The 21,088-nt window shown below is 36.8% G+C and overlaps 1 protein-coding gene across 3 annotated transcripts in view; it reads left to right on the forward strand.

The window, feature by feature from the left end:
• CCSER1 (coiled-coil serine rich protein 1) overlaps nt 1-21,088 on the forward strand; it is a 722,557-nt gene that overhangs the window by 321,995 nt on the left and 379,474 nt on the right. For all 3 annotated transcript variants that reach the window (XM_037379375.1, XM_037379393.1, XM_037379385.1), the window contains exon 7: nt 19,954-20,031. In XM_037379375.1, coding sequence (XP_037235272.1) covers nt 19,954-20,031 — 78 coding nt within the window. The remainder of the gene's footprint in view (nt 1-19,953; nt 20,032-21,088) is intronic.

Here is a 21,088-nt window from a genome sequence, read left to right on the forward strand (position 1 = left end):
GACTGCTTACTTTGGAGACTTACTGAAATAACTTGGATGTTTTCCCCCTTGACTTCTTTTGGTTCTGAAGAAAGCCCTGTAATTTCTGAGTAGTCTGCAAAATACACAGGAAAAGTTCTACATATACTTTTATTTTGATTGCCGACTACTATTCATGCATTCCCAGTTTCTTTCATTCCCTATAGCTACCGCTAAGGCGGCAGTTTGACTTGAATGCTTTTTGCTCGAGTAGTGGTTTCAAGGCAGTGAAATACAAACTTTGTCTTAAATGAAAACAGTGTATTAGTGTCCTGCACATCTGTTATATAGACCAGTGCATGAGACATCTGCGCTTAAAAATATGTATGCAACACCATGCGTAAACAGTGTGTGTTCTAGCCTATTCTTCACGGAGATGCTTAAGATACTGTGACAAATGTCTCAGGGGAAAGGAGGAAATAGGTTTATAGGCAAGTTGTAAAGCTGTGTTACATTGTCTTCTGTTTTACTTCATGTTGCTACTCGCAAAACTGAGGAAACGTTTTGCTGAAAATCATTTACGTATTTGCTGGTGTGTATCATTTTGTAGAAGAGTTTTCTTAGGATACCAGTGAAATGTCTGAGAAGAGGTGCAGGGTTTTTTTGGACAAGGGAGTTAGATTCACTATTGCAGTATTTTCTACTCGCATAAATTGTGAAGGCGACTTTTGTTCATGCTTTAAAGAGAGAAGGCATAAATACAGTGTTTCTCCTGTGCTACATGCAGTTAGGTTTTGGTGGTTTTTTTGTGGGCTATGCCACACTGCAGTTTGTAGTGTAAGCAGGAGGAAGGCTAATGTTGAGAATGGTGGTTAGACTAGGCAAAATGAACTATTAATCATATTAAATGCTATCACTGTGACTTTATTGGCACCAATAACTATTTCTACCCTCTTCTGATATAATAGCATACCTCTAGCAAACAGACTGTATGTCGCCAAGTTGTTAAGTTCGCCCATGCAAACAGGCATGCAAGCCACCTTGAGCTATGTGGTCCATCTGCAGCCACGTCCATCCATGTCCATCACTTCCCTAGTGCTGGCTTCCCTTCTGTCCTCCTGTAGCTCGCCCTCTCCTCAGCGATGCTTCCAGAAAGACTGTCACTTGGGAATCAGGTGTTTTCCAGTCAGCACAGACCTGAGACCCTGAGCCTGCAATATCACTGTTTGGCTTTGGATCAACAGGCAAGGCTTGATAGTGAACACTTTTGTCTTGAGAAGGAGTCATAGTTAATCTGTTTTGTGTATTAGAAGAGCAAGGGAAGAACACTTACAGTGCTGATTAAATGAGCCTATTTGTTAGTGACTGCTGAGTAATGTTAAACCATAATAACAGAGCTTTATGGTTTCTTTTCATGCTTTCACAACATTTATCTATCTTTCAAGCTGTGGTGGGTTGACCTTGATTGAATGTCAGATGCCCACCAAGCTGCTCTATCACTTCTCAGCAGAACAGGGAGGGGAGAAAATAAGATGAAAAAACCCTGTGTGGGTCAAGATAAAGGTAGTTTAATGAAGACATAGCAAAAATCATATCCACAGAAGCAAAGGAAAACAAAAGATGCTATTCTCTACTTCCCATCAGCAGGTGATGTTGGGCTGCTTCCCAGGAAGCAGGGCCTCAGCATCTGCAGCAGTTGCTCTGGAAGGGAAATGTCATAAATAACTAATGCCCCTGCTTCCCTCCTCCTCCCTTCTCTTAGCTTTTATATCTGAGCAGTCATCATATGGTATGGAATATCCCTTTTGTCGCTTTGGGTCAGCTGTCCTGGCCATGTTCCCTCCCAAGACCTTGCCCACCCCCAGCCTACTGGTGAGGGTGGGGGGAAGGCTGGAGAGCCAGCCCTGATGCTGTGCGAGCGCTGCTCAGCACCAGCCAGAACACCGCTGCGTTATCAGCACCTTTCCAGTTACCGGTACAAGCACAGCACTGGGTGGACTGCCACGGGGCTCAGCCAGACCCAGTACATGAGCCCAGTCTTAGTGATTTTGCCCACATTTTGAGATTGAATAACATTCTCAGATAGTTGAGGCATCTATAAATTTCAAAGATGTTTTTTTTGCGAAAGCAGGTGTTGCATCTGGTATGTGCTACCACAGTTCTAGGTAACAAAGGTCACATGTCAGTCCATAGAATTTAGGTGTGGTGTCTTTGGTGCAATTTCATTTTAAGGACCTTTTTTGTGCTACTATGAATTTTTCATTATGGTTCAACTCAGGTGAAAAGTTCTTTATTTCCTGGTAGAAATTGGTTTGTGTCATACAGCAAATGGACAATTTCCTCTCACTGGCAGCTCACAGCTATTCACTTGGGAATTTAGTATCACCAATAGTACTTCTGTAGTGCAATGGGCTAAGTTGTATGATTTTTGCTGTGATGGGTTACTGTTTTAGGTAGACTACCAGCAGTTTCCCAAGGAATGTGAAAAAGTGTAGAGAAATTGTACTTTAAAGTGGTTTATATCTCAGCAAGATTTCTTGAGAGAAAGAAAAGTCAGTTCTCACTTCAAGGCTCTTTTCTGCACTAAATATAAAAGACCTGCAGAGAAGAGGGTGTGCATGAAAGCTTTCAAGGAAAGGTCACAGGAATTCTTTATAATGAAAAATATTAGGCAGGCTGCCTGTAGGTGTCATTACAAGCTGTCTTATGTGTACCCAGAGGCCTAATTTTGGAAACAATTAAGTGCAGACACGTGAGTAACTTTAATTGTGTACTGCCAAATCAATGAGAAAAATTGAAATCTTGCAGCATTTGTAAGATCATTAGTTTACAGGTTTCCCCTTCAGCTGTTAGAACAAAACTATGTAAATGAAATGCGGGGACCTTGTCTAATATTAGTATTCTAATTATACGTAATACTTGTGCTTTTTTGTTTTGTGCTCTGAATGGGGATATTTTGCTAAGGTCATCAATACCTGGGCAATTAATTATCACGGTTTCTGTTTTCTGTTCCTTTCTGTGATACACTTTTTGGTCTTAAATTACACTTTATTTGCTTTTTGGGTTTGGAGAAAATATTGTCTTCCATGTTCATAAGTATTATAAACTTGTTGGTTTGCACATAATATCAATGCGTTAACAGAGAGGAAAAAAAACAATGGGCTCTGCTGGGGAACGAAATCAATCTATAATTATCTGGTTAATTGTGTTTGTCTGTATATTGTACTGGGCACTGTAAACTGTCTCACAAGACATTTTTTATCTCTTTTATCATCTATCTTATAGAATGCTTCTGCAGGAAAAGGAAAATACTTCTGTTCTGTTTGAATATCAGTGGATAGTAAATCATACGTACTTGAGTATGTGTGTTGAGGATAGATTGATAGATAGCCATAGATTTTTTTTCTTAGTTAAAAAAAATGTTGGTCAAGATGAAAAATAGTAGTTATGTGCATTAATGTAGTCTGTTTTAGTTTGGTTTGACTTTCTTTGTATTAATTTCTAAGCACATGAAATGATTTTATTCTTCATATCCTTCATATTGGCTAGTGTCTTGGCCTGATTTTAATGCTTCTTATTTTATTTTTCCTTGATTTTATTATTTATTGGAAGGTATAGCAGGATTACAGTTACATACAAAAATCCTATTAGAGCATACACATGGAACTGTACAAGGAATCTCCTGTTTTCTAACCAGGAATAGCAAGATCTTTCTCTTTTCTTGTATGAGTTTCTTCTTTTTTGTTCTCGGATTGTGGTTTGTGTAGCACACTGTGAAATGGAGGAGTCCATCCCTGGAACAACCCAAATAATAGGGAGGGTGGTGTGTTGCTCTGTTTCTTACTTTTGTCCCCCTCCAGAGAGAAGAACCTTCTCTGTGCATTACCTTCTTCTGCCTTCCTCTTCCAAGTAATTTTTTGCTTTTGACACTTACATACTGCTCCTTGTTCAGCTCATGTCAAGATCCTCACTTGTTCTCACTCTCCAGTCTCCCCACTTGCCCCAGGCAGCCCACTGTACTTTAATTAGCTTTTCATATAAAACCTAATATAAACATTTCCTACTACTTGTCCTCCTCAACCTCTCCATGTCTTGCTTGTCACAAGACAAGCCTTCTTTAATGCCTTCTGTCTTAACTGAAGACAGCCACTGGACCATTTTAATGGCTTCTTTCAGATTTACTGACAGTCGTCTTAGACTGTGCTTAGACTTCTGCTTCTCCAGTTGTCCTAGTCTTCCTCAAGTCCATCCTTCACCTCCTTCCTTCATAAACCTTCAGTTTCTAGTGACTACTTCCTAGCCCAAACTTATAATCAATACTCCATTCCCCCTGTTTCAGACCTGCCAACCACCTATGTTGAGACATTCTTCTTCAAGTTTTGTCCTTTTTGGCATCAGTGGGTAATTTGTTCTTTGGCTTCAGACTGTTTAGTGGTTTGTTCAATATTGAATGCCCTGACTGTCTCACCAGCACACTGTTGGATGCCATCAATCATTTTTTGTCCTTTTCTTCTTCATTCACACCTAATTGAATTATCTTATGTGACTACATTAATCTGTCAAATAAAAGGTTAACTCAGAGCTTTCATAATCTTCTCCAGTTATGTTTTGTTTCATTCAAACGAAATCTGAGTAAGTCCAGAGTGAGGCCCTATATGGTCACGTGTAATGTTGTTTATTGCCCTAATACCGATGTAGCCTAACTATACCTTGCAATGATATACTTCTGAACTTAATTATGTTCACTGTTGTAGTTTCTTCTGGAATCAATTACACCATTAGGATGCTATTGTATTTGGCTTCCTGATTTTTCACTCCCTCACAAAAATGTACCAGTAAAATGCCCTTGTTCTCCGTTCTTCTGAGTGATTCTTTGTTTCAGGAGCACATCTCATCACAGCAAGCAGTTCAGGCATCAGCTGAACCGAGGCCATAATAAGCCTGTCTTGTTAGATTTTACATACATTATTATATACATATTATATATATATAATATATAATTATATTATATATATATATATATATTTTAATTAGTCTTTCTTTAAATAGAATATTCAAAATTACAGAAGTATTAACAGAAATCAGATACCAGAACTGTTGTTGATAGTATACCACTGAGACTTTTTTTCAGGAACTGTCTTTTGAGACAGTCCTTTAGTGAGCTGCAAAATTTTATTTCTGCGTAACGTAATTCTTTTCATGTCAGAGAAACTATCTTTTGAAGGCTTCCCTTCCATCCTCCAGGTTTGTGCTGCTCAATGGAAATTAACTGCAACTGATGTTGCTTCTTGTGGAAGCTCCCATATGTGGCATACAAGTGGTTTTGCATAAAACCCAACTGTCAGAACACTGACTGAAACCACTACAAGAGAGTAAATTATCAGATTGTTTTTTGCCCATTGTCTGTAAAGTCTTCAGCTGTCATTTAGCTGGGTGAAAACAGTGTCGTACGAGGCTCTAGTTATACCAAATCTTACTCTGAATCTTCATGTTATTATAGAATTGAATTATAAGCATGTTGTTCTGAAGAAGTGTTTCAACCCCTGTGTAATCATGTTTATGAGTTTTTCTGTGTATTAATGGCAATATGTACTTTGTAAAGGCCACGGGGATAGATAATTATTGAAAATTAAAAAAACCAAATGTGTCATCCTACATCAGGACTGTAGATCCCTGCAGGATCACTGAAGGTGACAGAAAGACTCATCCACATGTCAGTGATAGAAATTCCTGCTAACGCTGTTTTTTAAATGCCGTGATGATTCACTATGTAAAAACAGTCTTCTGTATCCCCTGGCAACCAGAAACAAAATGTATCTGTTCTTGTCTGGTGGCCTTCAAGAACACATTTGAAAGTTCATTTGTTTTCACAAGACAATCATGCAACATTAGAAGCCCACTTCCACCCATTCTTCATAAAGAATTCTTCGTAAAGAATAACAAAAAGTAGACTTTGTGACTTGGTGTTATCAATCAACAAATTCTTCTAGTTCTTGATCGAGTTGTAGGACATTTTTTGATATGATATATTTCAGATTCCATCTGTAACTTTTTCATGCAGAAAAATAATGCTGTACTTTATGCAGATTACTCTTAATATTTAATATTCAATTGAAATCTGAGAGATGTGACTTTTGTTCTCAGAATTTCTCAAGATTCCTGTAGCAAAACAGTATCACCTTATTTTATTTCTTGATATAATGTTAAATGTTATTCTTTAGTCTGGTTAGGATAAAGAGAACAAACTCCAGATTTCCAGATTTCACAAAACAAAACGTGTTAAAAAAAAAAAAAAGGAACATTTTGTTTAAACATAGCATATAAGTGAGTGGTGTGTCTTTGTGTAGGTAACTGAAATTCAGTAAATCAAATGCTTAAAGGCTCATGTCACAATAAGCACAAAAGACATAGGTTCTTTTGTTCAGGCTTGTTTTTCAGCAATCATACCTGGTTTTCTTTGCTCCCAGCATCTAGCAATTGATGGTATTTTTAGAAATTATTCTGATAATAATCACTCAGCAGACTTTAAGCTGGGCTGTTAAGAGTACAGTACTCTTAGTTGGAGAATTGCATGTTGATGTACAGAAGGTTTTGACCTTTTCAAATCTCCAGTTTCCCTATTTTGTTTATAAATGTAAAGCATGAGAAAAAAAATCAGGATTTATCCAGAAGAGGCGTTTACTACAGAGTTACAATTTGCATTTGCAGAGCTATGGTTTCTTCCAGTTTTAAAACATACTTTAGTTATATTTCACAGTGGCATTTGTGTGAAGAGTTTTCATGTGGGAAGTTAGACCAGAACAGATTATTCCCTGTGTATGCTCATGTCCTAACTAACTGTGTGGTAGCTCCTTGCTTGGACACTCTGTAGAGGAGAAGATACTTCTAGTCCTGGAGGAACCAGCTGACTTTGGCTCACAGGTTAATTTAGCCTTTCTTATACAAATGCTGTGAGGTGAATGTTGATTTTGTGCACCCAAGGCACAGATTTAAATGAGAAGAAGCAGAAGAAAGCCCTGTTTCTCTTGAAAAGTATTAAAATGATCATGAGAGTTGAAAGTTTTACTGATTTTCTACTATAAACCACTAATCAGCTTTAATTATAAATGTATTCAAATGAGACTGCAGAAGTGAGCATACCTCTCAAAATAGAAAATAAACTTATCAATGCTATTTTATGTTCAGGCATTTTTAGATTTTTTTCACCACTTATTTTTGCCTTGTGTGTTTCCAGTGGTTTTGGTTTCATAAATTGAACTTTATTAATTGTGATTCACTGCTTCAGGCCCCAGTTATACGTGACACTCCATGCAGGCCGTACCCTTCATCACTTGAAATGGCTTGCAAAACAGGAATATGAGTCACTTAAATCTGTGAGTGTTGGGTGTAAGTCACTGCCCTGTAAATCTGTTTTATGCTTGAAGGTGCATACTTTTTGAAGATCTGGAATTCTATGACATCCAATGTTCAAGGAAGAACTCGGTTTTCTAACTAAAATTGTTCCCAAATGTTCATTACTTTTGCCTCTAAATGGAATGAGTGCGTTTTCAAAATACATTGAGATTATTTACTTGCTCACTTATACTTGGAGGTATTGTGCATTTTTTTTCTTACGTGAAGTTTAGGATAGGTTAGGAATCCACATGGACACAGGACATCAGGTATGCATTTGTAGGCATTTGTAATCCAGTGTTGTTGCCTATTGGAAGAGAGTATCTTCTGGGGCTCTGGCAATTGTTGATGGGCAGTTTCCTTCTGCTTGATACACTTCAAGCTGCACAAGGTTCCCCTGAAAAGACTTTAACAGTATCAATAGTTCTGTTAAGGTTTATGGTTTCTTACTTTTACTAGGTATACTTAATACATATATCTGACCTAGATTTGGTTTGCATTTGGTGGGGTGATTCTGTTCTGGCCTAGCCAGATCACATTCATGTTGATCCTCCTCAGGGCAAGCAGACATACGGCATGATACTTCAAGGTCCCCTCCAGCCTGAGCTGTCTACGATTGCATAAATTTTAATGGTTGGACTTGATGATCTTAAAGGTGTTTTCCAGCCTAAACAATTCTATGGTTCTGTGATTCTGTGAAGAATGGCGTAGACATTTCCTACAAAATCCTTAAGTTTGCAAGCCTGGGTGGTTCCTGATTTTGAGATACTAGACATCTCACTTTCTGAAATAATACAGTCTCACTTTCGGGCAATTAGGCTTGGTTTTCACATGCTTCCAATATAAACATTTAGTGATGTTTTAAAAGTAAAGTTTGTTATTTTTAGAAAACTTATAGAAACGGGTAGAAATAGTAGCATTGATGTTTTTTTAGTTTGTGTGCCGTTGTAGAAATCCTCTTAGAAATAGATACCTGCAAATAGCTTTCCTAACCACAGTATTCTTACTTAAATTTAAGTTTAGGTACCTGCCTATAATAACTTGTAGAAACAATTTAGCAAGATTTCTGTGAAAATTGTTCTCCTTCATGAAAACCATACTTAAATGATGAAAATTTTCTATTGCTTTTTTGTGTGCATCTGATAAAAGGCTATGGAATGGCATTTTTTCCCCTGCTTACTAGACAGATGCTCTCTACCTTCTTTGCAAAAACAAACAAATGAGAAGTGATGTATGAACCATTTCTATTCACTGTTAATATATTGTCTTTGAGAGCCATCAATAAAAGTTGCAAATTCTTATTTTGAAGAAGTGTTTTAATGAGATTTTGTTTGATTTAAGAATTACCAGAAGTCCTGGCACTGAACTCTCTGTCTTTGGCCATGATGGGTTAAAACTGCTTCTGGGCACCTATCCATCATCCTTCTGATACAGAAACTAATTAGACTGTATACTGCTGAAGGACAAGCATAACTTGAGTGAAAGAAATGGAGGCATTAGACTAGAAAGGATTGAAACCTGACAGCAGATTTTTATTTTTTTTCTGATTATATGTGGGCAGCTTTCAGACCTGTTGCAACATCCCAGTGTTGCAATATGAGTGTTGTATGTTAAAAAAACAAACAAACAAACAAAACCTGAAAAGTTTTTAAAAGCCATCATCATGTCCTTTGATTGAAGCAGAACTTCTGGTAAAAAAAGTATGTGGCCATTAGTTGAAAGATATAATAAAACAGATAGGCATGGGCGATACTGATTGTGGCATTCCCTCAGTATTGATTTCTTCTGTTGAAAATGCAATGTTCCACAGGTATGTTTCTGCATCTGCAGTGTATGTGCTAAATGTTTCTTATATTTGATCTATTAATTTCCTTATTCCAGTGCAAACTCTTTGCCAAAAAACATTTCTCTCTATTCTCAGAGCAACATCCTTTACATGATTCTCCTCTGTATGCAGCATCTGATGCAGACAAGTAGAAAATTGTCCCAACTTCAAGAGGCATGAAAAAGTAGACTGGTGAAATTTTTGTAGTGCACTTAGCACCCCTGAAAGGTTCTTTGCAGCAATATGATAAGAGCCAGAGTACAAAAGGAATTATGTGAGCCAGGCTTTTCAGCCAAGCTCTGCTGATGGACGTTACTTAAACCTAGAGTGTTTCTGCTGCCTGCAGATTCTATGATCTCTCAGGGTGTTGTTTTATATCCTTTCAGATATCAGTTTGTCTTGGATTTCTTGGGGTTTTTAGGAATAAGCCGAGGAACTAGCTTTTGCTTGTAACTTAGATGACAGCTCATGCCTCGGACAAGGTAGCCACATGTGGTTTGGTCTTCATGAGCTTGCCTCTGGAAGCAGCTGATGCAGTGACAACCACACAGCCTCCCTGCAGCAGCCAAGCAGTGTTAGCACCTGCCATCACCTCTGTGGTGTCCAGGAGTGAAAGATGCAACAACGACGCCAAGAAAAACTTCTGTTTTACCATAACAGCCTACAGAGAAGCTCGTAAGCAGTGGCAGCTGGTGAGAGCTAAAATCATAGTGGTGGATGCAAGGAGAAGGGAAAAGAAGCAGATAAAAGAAACTCAGTGGAGCCATGTAGAGAGATTGTCATCAGATAAGCCAGGGTGCCAGCTGCTTCATGGCATAACATGAATATGGATAAACTCCCAGCCCATAGCATGAGCCTAGGAGTTTGCTGACATGTCTCCTGATTTGCTTTGCCTCTTGCTGATTTATTTTTGTAATAGTTCTACCAAAGCTATTTCAGGGAGTACTGATTTATCACATGGTGATTGAGACAGTGCCTTAACCTTGCTTTGTAGAATTACCAAGCTCGAAAATAAACAAATAAAAAAAATACAATAGTGGAGATGCATGTAACAATACTTCCAAAGAAAACAGACAATGTTTATTTTTTAAAAAAAGTATTTTTCATTTGAAAAACTCTTTCTATATTACTGTAGTTAAAAGAATGTGAAAGGTATGTTCAATTTTTCTCCCTATTAATGTTGAAGGGTAGGAAGAAATTATACTCATTTGTATTCCTGGACATAATATAAATGAAAAATGAATATTTTATTGCTAATGGCTTTATAAAATGCTATTCAGATATCTCAGCAAGTTTAGTATATAATTCCATTGCAAAATACAAAAATGAAAACAAAATGCTTGGGTGAAGGCTCTAAAAATAATGATAATGCAATGCCTAAGTACTAGTACAGGCAACTTTTAACTCCTCCATTCCTTTACAAGTTGCAACAGTTTCTTGGCCTCCCCATGCTGTATGGAGCCTGGGACTGAGAAGCTGTGTCCAAGTGGTAGTTCACTGTAGTGGAACCTGACATGTTTTTCAGACATGCAGGATTTGACCAACTTCACTGTGTGTATTTTCAGTAGCAAACCAATCATACGGCTGCTGAATCACAGCAGCTACATTAAGAGATTCCTTCAATCAGTTTTATGTGTGTATGTTTGTATCTAAATATATATGTTAACATCTTAATATATAGACTTCACATATATTAATATAAATAATAAAACTATATATTATATAAATCACCATGTATACATGGGCTGAAGGGGATGGGCATCTACCGAAGGAAGGGAGAAGGGTACAGAAGGTGGGAAGGTTTTCAGGTTCAGATTGATGGCAGGAGCAGTGCTGGTGATGGGGTGGGTGCGGGAGTGGGAAGTGCAGTGAATAGAAGATGCTGTGCAAGTACCCTAAGATGTAAGAAAAGGTAGGGAGTCTTGAAAGATCTTGATTTGAGCTGGTGGGCAGAGATGTAAGTATTAGATTAGAGAAAGGAAGAACAAGTAGAGCTAGAAAGACTGTGGAGAGCAGTTGTGGCAGTTTCTGCTGAACCCTCTGCCAGGATGGGAGTTGAAGTTCCTTTTGTGCCTTACTCTTCCAAATCCTTCCCTTAAGAATGAAAGCTGCCGTCTGAAGGTAGAAACTCAGTGTGCCACATATTTACTAAATCAGAGATTATTTGTTCTGCCTTGAACAATTCTACTTTGGAACCTGCTTGCTGAACCAAAAAGCAGGCTTAGAATGCTTCAAAACTGCCTATGGTAATCAGAATTTCTACATTTCAGGAGCTGAAATATTGCCTTATATTACACAAAAGGATTCAACTTATTAAAAACATCAAGGAACATTACTGTTAAAAACACCATGAAGCAAATAACATGGCAAAACATACTGAAAGTTTACCTCTTTTTTTTTTTTTTTTTTTTTTTTTTTCCTGACATCATACAGAAATGCTGCAACCAGGGAAAGCATATTTCAATTTGTTAGATGTCACTTGCTTCTTTTCTTGAAGTGGGAAAACAAAAAAAAAATCTTCCTTGACTTAGCAGCAGACAGATACAGATGTTTAAACTGTTTCCTTTAAGCTCTTATTGGGGAATTCAAGACAGTTTTGAGAATGAAGCCTCTGCATCTAAATAAGTTAAAGTACTCTGTCAAAAGTAGTTCCATACTGAAATTGTAAAAACCCTTCTGAGAACTGATGAAGAAGTGAGAATAATTGCAGTCACAACATTTAGAAAGTACAAAGTGGCTTGTTAAAACCTTGGTGAAATGCATAGCAATTGAAGGCATCTGAATCTTTTTGAGAAACACAGGAAAATAAAACATAGCCTCACATTAAAACATCAGTGTGAAAATCTGGCAATATTGTTCTTGATGCTTACCAAGTAAAATAGAGGTAGAAAAGAACCAGACACTTGAGCAGCAAATTATATATAAATAATATATATTAAAATACATTATGTATGTAATATATATATATCTAAAAACATATATATATATATATGAAAAATAAAAATCAGGCTGGCTCCATTATGTTCAGATTAAAAAAATGAGTTTGTTGATGTTATGAAACATTGTCCTTTTTCAGTTGAAAACAATATGTGGCAGGGAAACTGTAGGCAGAAAACTGACCACAGTGTTGCAGGAGATATCACCCATGTCCCTGTATTCTTATTTTCAAATGGATGTACTGAATGGTGAAGCATGTGTAGTTTTTTGCACATAAGTTTAGTGTGTGAGAAAATTTGTACCTTAAAGAAAAATGTTCATTAATAGCAAATGCAAGGAGATTTTTGTCTTGAAGGAGTCATGCCTCTCTCTTGTAGAGTAAAACTGTAAGGAGATCATGAACATCTTTCACATCTTCATGGGGAACAATTAATTGTATGAGTATGTGAGTGTAGGAACTGTTTTGCTGAAACTGGCACCTAAATCCATGGCAGGCTTCGACAGTGGCCACCTGCAGATACTTCAGGGGAACTTACAGAGCAACCTGTTTTCAGGAGCATTTTTTCCCTAACCCGTCAAGGCAGTTATTTCCACATGTCCAGAAGCATATAAATATACATCCTGTGTATGTGTTTATCCTCTTCAATATAATTGTGTTTGCATCCGTTGTTTGTATTAATATCTGATGATCCTTTTTGGCTCCAGCTTATATCTTGGTCCCAGTATGTTATGATACTTAGTGATGCAGAACATGCATGAATATGCAAGGGAGGGAGAGGAGGTGATTCTGTTATCAGATTTGATCCTTCTTTGTTAAATTAATTGATTACTTCTAAGTGTTTTATTTGAAAGGACAGAAAAACAATGGATCTGTGTGCAGGGAAAATGTAGGAGTTTGAGAGATCCCAGAAATACTTTGCTGATAGACTCTTCTTTGAGTGGATGCAGACATTTTCTTCCAAATTCAGGCTATGGCTGTAGTATGGAGTATCAGAGTAGTTCCTCTTAGTGCTGTGATGCAGGCTTAGGAGAAAGAAAATGTTTTTGTGACTGGAGTTAAAAAAAAAAAAAATATCACTGAACCTACTGTATGAGACAACCATTGTATTTGCTGCAAAACTGAATGTGGTTTGAGAAAAAAAAAAAAAAAAAAGTATATTTTAACCTGAAAGATCTCCTGCAAGGAAAGAAAAGCAATTGAAATAGGCAGCCTGCAGATTAAAATCCCAGGAGAGTACTTGGTTCTCTCAATTGACTGCTGAAAGAGCAGAAAAAGCTGATGTTATATGATATTATTAGGGAAGAATATACAATAAAAAAATGTCAAGGCTGGATAGTATAGTCAATGAAGTATGAAAGAAACAATAGAAACTGAAGAGGGAGTAGAGTTTTGCTCAAGGAAATCAGTTCTTCACTGTGTTTTCAACAAAGCATTTGCATCTGTGAAAGCAACCCCCTGGTTTTCATTAGGATAAAAATATGACTGGAGTTGCATTTAATGTGATGTGTCATAGTAGCAGTCCCAACTCACACAGTGACAGCCACTGACAGTCCTGCGGTACTCTTCACAAAGAAATGTTAACCCCAAAGTCATTGTCCAAATTACTTTTGAAACTATATTCTGCTTGTAGATAGAAGTGAAGTGGTTTTTTAGAGATTAATTGGAGCTGAATTTGCTGTTTGGGAAAGTAAAAGCGCCTTTCTCCTACATATTGATGGACCCTTCATCTAACCTGTGTGCCAGACAGTTATCTGACCAAGGAAACTTGTGTCTGTTTATTACAAGTCTTATAAAGGAAAGCAGGGAATAAAGATAAACCAGAGCAAAGAACAATGAAAAAGCAACATGAAAATAAAGAGCAGAAAGGAAGAGATATTTACGATTAAATATCAATATGTAGTAATATATATGTCATTTTCTGTTATAAAAAAAGATTGATTTTCCCCTCTGTATGTACTCAATTGTAAACCAACAACCTCCAATTCTTGAACCTCTTTAGAGACTTAGTTCAGTTTTCTACTTTATTTACAAATTTTAAAACATGCTTATTAAGGTGTTCTCTTTGTGCCAGCTACCAGATGTTTTATATGTTAGGTATTTTCATATTGCCATTTTTAGAAACTGAAAAGCAGATAATAAAAGTAATTTGTGCCTGGTACTTTGGTATTCTTACAGTTCTGCATTTAATTTAAGGAGAGGAGAGATAGCTACTTCAGTAAATGTAAATATTTTAGTAAATTAAATATATATAAAATATAAATTAAATAATGTGAAACTATAATCTGAATCTAAACTATTTCAAACACTGTAGCCCTGCAACAAACCATGGACTGGTTATATACTCTTTATGTTGCTTGCTGGTTATGGGCTTTGTAATTAATTTAGCCTAATTAAAAGGCTAAACCAGCATCTTTCTAGTCTGTTCTTGGAGAAACAAATACCAGTCAACAAAATATCCTTCAGCCTGATCCCTGCTTGCTGAAAAAAATAATATTGTGAAAATTTTCCATTTAATGTGTTTGCTCTGACTTCCTGAGAGCTCAGGGTCTTCTCAAATAAACAGTACTAGACATACAAATGCTGTTTGATACGTGACAGATCAGCACCTTATGTTAAAGGAGGTGAAACTTCCCACTGGCATTTTACAGCTCAGGTGATTAGCTTTGCTTAGAGTGCAAGAAAAGTCTACGCTAATCTGTCTGCCCATATACTAAATGCTGGTTGAGAATCAGTAGATAATTAAGCCCCTAAAAACTATCTACACACCGCACATACCAGCGTAAAAAGAGGTAGCAAGAAGCAGCAGCAGCTGTAATTTATGGTTTGCAGCTGCAATAGGAGCTGTGATAGCTCAGGTCAGATGCAAGAGCCATGCAGCCTTCTAAGCTACTGGAGCAGCAAGCTTTAGGCAACAGACCAGGCAAATACTGGAAAATAATAATTAAATGTCTCAGCTGATAATTGCACATATTAGTAATTAGTAAGAATAATTAACTATACTTACTAATAAAAGACAGATGAAATGAGTTTATAGATTACTACCTGGGCTGTATTCAAAGGTGTTAGAAAATAGGCCTAAACACATTTTAAGGAGTCACTTCCATTGTTACTGAGTGAGATTGCAGATGTTGGGGAGAATTAATCAAACATGGTGATGGGTGGCATATGAAAGCTCATTTCACGTGTCTGCTATTTTTTCTTATCAAAACTACTTTTTATTTTTCTGGCCTCAGTTGGTTATAGTAATTTTATTTGCAGGAAGCATATGTATCAGCAAAAACTCTTGATGACATTAAATAATATAGAAACTACAGAAATCACAGCACTCCAGAAGTGTGCAGGGGAGCATTGCACACCCTGGATAAAAAGCTGGAGTGCTTGGACTTAGGAGTTCCTGATTTCTGTCTTTATTTTTAAACAGCCCTTCATAGTTTTGAGCAAATAATTTCCCCTTCTCTTTCACTTCTGTTGATAAAATGGTATAATAATATTTAAGCACAATATTTCATAAAGGTGTTGTGCAGACTCATTAATAAATCCATTTGCAGGTCTTTGATTACCTTCAGTATACCAAAATGTCTCTACTGAGTTTTCTGACTGCACTTATTAATTTCCCAGTGCTACTCAACTTCTAGATTATAAAATGATACTTCCTGGCATAACTTGTGATACAACTAAAACTATCACCCTGAAAGTCAGTTCAACGCTTATCCACTACTCCTTAGAAAAAGCTATGGAGTACACAGATTCTCTTTTCTTCAGTTATTATAATGATTTATTTGATCTCTAGCTGTAATACCCACTAAAGGTTTCTCTGTCAGAATTGACTTCTTAGATCAATAAATTGCGATACTGATCTCCGGAGAAGTCAGTGCCTGCCAGCTATCATTGCAGTGTTTACCCTTGTTGAAAAGCAGTAGTAGCAAATTAAATCAGCTGCTGTCAGTGGGTGATAGACAGTGGCTGGTCCATATTTTATGGTACAATTAACAAGGGTTGATACATAGGCCTCTTCCTAGAGAAGTTCAGATTAAAGACAAGGGCTTATAGCGAGAAACCCCCTATTTTATGAGGTGAGGTGAACTTGTTTTCATTTAAAGAACAGTTGCTAAGGACTGGAAGATGACTTTGTTTCCAAAGGAGCATGGTTTTAATAATGTGCATTTATATATACTTGATATTCTGTATTGCTGGAAAAACACTGACTACATTATCTAATCTGCGATAAGACCGTTATGGTAGTCTGTAGTTTTATGAAGCATTCTGTTTTGAGGCAGGTGTATACAAGTGGAAGAAAACAAAACCAACCACCAAACCAAGCCTGTAACTACTTTAAAACACTTCCAGAAAGAGCTGCTTTCTCTTTCATGTAGCTAACATGGTAGTAATCTGTCCTCAAGCAGTGTCCTGATCCTGGATCTCCAAACAAGATGCAGAAATGAAAAAAGGTTGTTCTGTTAGACTTATTTTCTGCCTTTGCCTCATTATCAAGAAATTTCCTGATATTTAATCACATTTTTAATATTGCTTTCCAAGGATGAATTATTGGCATGGCCTAGCCGTGACTTCATGGTACCTGTTGAGTTGCACAGTGAGGATGTTGTAATATTTAGACTGATCAGTTCTAGAAATTAGAAGAAAACTTGAGCATTGATCATTGTAATCACAGAACAATTATTGGCAAAATTCTAATAATATCCACCTGCTGGATTTTAGCAGCCTGCCCCAAATCAAAAAATGGAATAAAAACACTGAAAGAAAAGCTCACAGGGTTGTTTTTGACATGGACAAGGTATGTTTTCTAAAACTAGAATTTCTTGGTATTGAGACATTTTAAAAATAGAATTTAAATGATTAAAGCTTTGCAAATTCTCTGCCCTCCAGAACACTCGGAGATTTCCAGTGACACAGGGAAAAGTTTCAAAACCCTGGTGTGGTATCACTGTGCATCAAAAATACATTTTAAAATGTTACAGTTGCACAGCAAAGTACCACAAAATTAGGAGATGTCCTAATTTGCCTAATTTTGCCTAATATGTATAATTATGGTACAAATGATGTTTAACATCTACTACAACTTACAAGGTATGATTGTAGCCTAATGGTATAGCATCTTCTGGTTAATTTATAACTACAATCTATCAACTTTAAGCCAGACTTAAAGTGAGTGGCTGCTTTTATGAGAACAGAATTGGTTTACACAACATTAAATAAAAAGTCCTCGCTGGGTGAATTCCTTAGAGTGGTAGATTTTTTGTATGTATGGGGAGCTTTAGACTACAAAGTGTGATTATGACAAGTACCCCATGGACAGTAAATTTAGATGGGAAGTGGGATGTTGTTTGTTAATATGTCCCTTCAGGAGGACAAGCTGACAACATCTCTCAAAGCAGTGATTAGTTCGGAAGGTTTATTATTTTTTTAGTAGCTTGAGAAACAACCCTTTTGGTACTGTCTCACTCAATTCTCCACTATAATAAACTGTGTTAGCACCACTGGATTTAATTAATTTACACTGACAGAGAAGCTGCTCTGTGTTCCTTAGAGAGGAAAATTACTGAAGTTGTTGGAGGGGCCACTGAAGGTACCTATATGTGGACAGCTGTAGGCAAACACAGGCTTTTCTGCCAATGCTCCTGTCTGGCCAGACTCAAACCGTTTGCAGTCCAGAAGCTATATAGTAATTATTATCCATTAGTAGGTGTCCCTATTAATATACCCCACCTCTCAGCAGCCTTTCTAGTTCAGGCACGGTGCCACATCAGTATGGCATCCAGACCTGGGCTGGCTCTTGTCCAGTCATCAGAGAAGAGCAGATGTTTTTTCTGAGGCCATTGTGTTGATGTGCCCTGAGATGTGTCCTGAGATGTTTTATCAAAGCACCTTTGGCATCCTTGGGGCTGTTCAACCTGTCTTAGATTCCAGCTATCACTGAAGGACTTGCAGCTTGTGTAGCGTACACGTACCAATCTACTTTGCAGGTTTTCATAGGGAGGCTGTTCCAATGCGTAAAGGATTGGACTGCCTTCCTGGGCACTTCTAATTGCAAATTAGGGTGCTTGATTTGGTTTGGAAAGCAGATACTTGTCCCTGTCCCCCGTCCCTGTCCCACCCCCACCACCCTTAGTGTTTTCCTATTCTGTTGTAAATTGAAAGATGAATTGTCCTCAGCTGAACTGTTGGCTTTTGAGACAGAACATTCTCACAGAGGAGGTCTGCAGTTTTGTCTGCACTTTGAATTTAATCTAAAAGAGCTATGTTTCATTTCCTTTTAGTAAATATTATCAGCCAGTTTCCTTGAAGATTGAGTTCAGGAGTCTGTGTTACAATGTGTAATGTTTCTGAACACTAGAGCAATGGATTCAACAAAGATACTGGCTTTCTGACATGTTATAATCTCCCTTATTCCTCAGTAACTTCTCTCTTTCTCTTAGGATGGGGTCATGGTGATTATTTATTTTCTCCTTTACTTGCATCCCTTTTAGTTAGCAAGTAACTTTTGTCTTTTCAGGTATGGTATAACTGATATGTATCTAATTAAATTCATTTGTTTTCTCAGTAGGCATAAACTTAGAAGTCTGTATCCTCTATTTCAGATCTGAAATAGGGATTTCATACCCAAAATTTGGTCTCGGTTTTCATCCTGCACCGTTTGGGTGTATAAAATGTGGTATCTCTGCACAAAAATTTTCTGATGAATGAACTGTCAGAACTTCATGGGTGGAGTAGTATTCTTCACTTGCAGAACTTGGGTTTATTAAAGAGGTCATAATAGATTCATAGTGATGTGAAACCAGATATCTGATTAGATAATTGCATAAGTTGAATTCATTAAATCGTTCTGCATTGCAAATGCAAAGTGTGAAAAGGAAATTAACTGTTAGCTCATGCAGACTTGTGTTTTTGTATTCTCCATTACATCTTTTCTGCTTTATTGTTGTTGATAGTGGATTTTTTCATTTTAATACTTAAGGACTTATTTCCCAAGAAGTATCATATATTCTAGTTTTCTCCAGAACAATGTTAGTGTTTATGTTTTTAAATCCAGATGGTGCTTTTTTTATTATCATCATTCAAATTATTCAGATTTTCCACACTGCTTTTGATATCTGTTACATCTTTAAATATAATGACCATGCTAACCAGCAGATTACTGAAATATTACCTAAAAAAGAGTGGGGTTGTAGATCAATCTTTCAAAAGCATTTTAACTGAATGGGTCCATTGAAGTATACTGACTTCTTTTCTTTCTTAACTTTGCTGCTCAGTGTTTCTTTTCATATATTTGTGCTTGTTTGTAAGATGTATTGACTCATTTGAAAGTGATCTTTACTTAAACTTTGATCCAAATACTCTTCTTCCATATATTGCTTTCCTGTTAATTTTGCCTTCTAACTTTACTATTGAGCCACCCTAATGATAATGACAATGATGACAATGGTGATGCTACTAATAACAATATATGTATATTATTATATATATATGTATAAGTAACAACAATAAATGTATATCGTAGTTCTATATGAACAAATTTTTGTGTTCTGGGTTATCCTCTTATATTACTCTTTTGCAGACACTGTATTTGCGTATTTGTATGTGTTTGGGACTTTGAATGGGGAGTTAGTTTAAAATAAAGAAAATGCAATGCACTTACCCATTAGTGAAATACTTTTATTAATTAAAGGTATATACAGTACAGATTGCAGTTGCTTTGTCAGTCTAGTTCTGTTGGAATTTCAGTGTTGGTTTTGAGCTCTTTTTATTTTTTTTTCTCTCCTCTGTGAGATGATGTCCATAGAACTTGATTGGAAATGCAAACTCCTCTGTGCTTTTCTTTCAGAGTACAGACATGAGTCCAGCTAGTAGCACCACCTCACTCCCTGTCAGCCCTCTTCCTGAGGAGCCGTTATTTTTCAAGGTATAGTTAATTAATTTCATAATAAATGTGTATGAGTTTTGGCTTATCATGCTATCTGGTGGAGTATGAAGTGCTATTATCACTGCTTCCTTTTCTTTAAATTACTGTGATATCAGCCGTTGTTCTTATATATATATATATATATATATATATATATATATGTTCTTATATATATACCATTTTCAAGAAATACCTAGAATAAAATGTTATTGGTTTTGAGAGGATTATTTTTCTAGCAGACTAGAGCTGTAAACCATTGTTTGCGAGACTGTTTTTCTGATCCGTCTCATCTGCTGGTGATACATTTTGATATCCTGGTAATGTGTGTATGTCATTTTTCATCAACCTACTTCTCTTTATATTGCATTTCAAGTACGTTTTAATGAAACAATGATTAGTTACTGCAGAGATAGAGATGTTAAAAATATGTCAAAATACAGTTTTGGTGTAAGTCACAAGCTTTAGTTAATAATGTTAATATTAATAATAAATGATGGAATGATGTCCGCAGCTTTGTAAGGTTTAAGCTGTAAGGAACAAGTGGCTCTATGTCATTTTTTCACCTGACTTCCTGGTATCCAGCTCTGGGACACGGAATGGCCTTAGGCAGAGCCTGACTCTTGGAAGAGGGCTCCTGAGGCCACCCAAGTATTCAGAGCAGTGCTGTGGCTACAAGCAAAGTGGTCACCTTGCCAGTTGTTTGTTGAGATAAGGGAGAGTGAACCTGGGTTTTCAGCACCATTGTTTCAAACGTGTGTCATAATATGGACAAAGTTACGCTGACAGGAACATCCCTTTTAAAATTTCCCCTTTCCCCAGTAAGTTTCTGCCTACTGTATGAAAACAATTAGTAGCTTGAGCTGTGCTTTCAGTTGCTTTGTGATAATGCTGAATTAAAGTGAGGAAGTAGAATTAATGAGGTTTGGTGATGTAAAGTTTGCATCTCTCCTACACATGCCTTTAGCAGAGGAAATGCCAGCCTTCTTCAGACCTGGCCAATCTCATATTATTTTTTTTTCCCCATATTTTGTATATCTGTGCAAGACTTGTACCCTAC

This window comes from Falco rusticolus, chromosome 1 (assembly GCF_015220075.1).
Source record: "Falco rusticolus isolate bFalRus1 chromosome 1, bFalRus1.pri, whole genome shotgun sequence".
Taxonomy (NCBI): domain Eukaryota; kingdom Metazoa; phylum Chordata; class Aves; order Falconiformes; family Falconidae; genus Falco; species Falco rusticolus.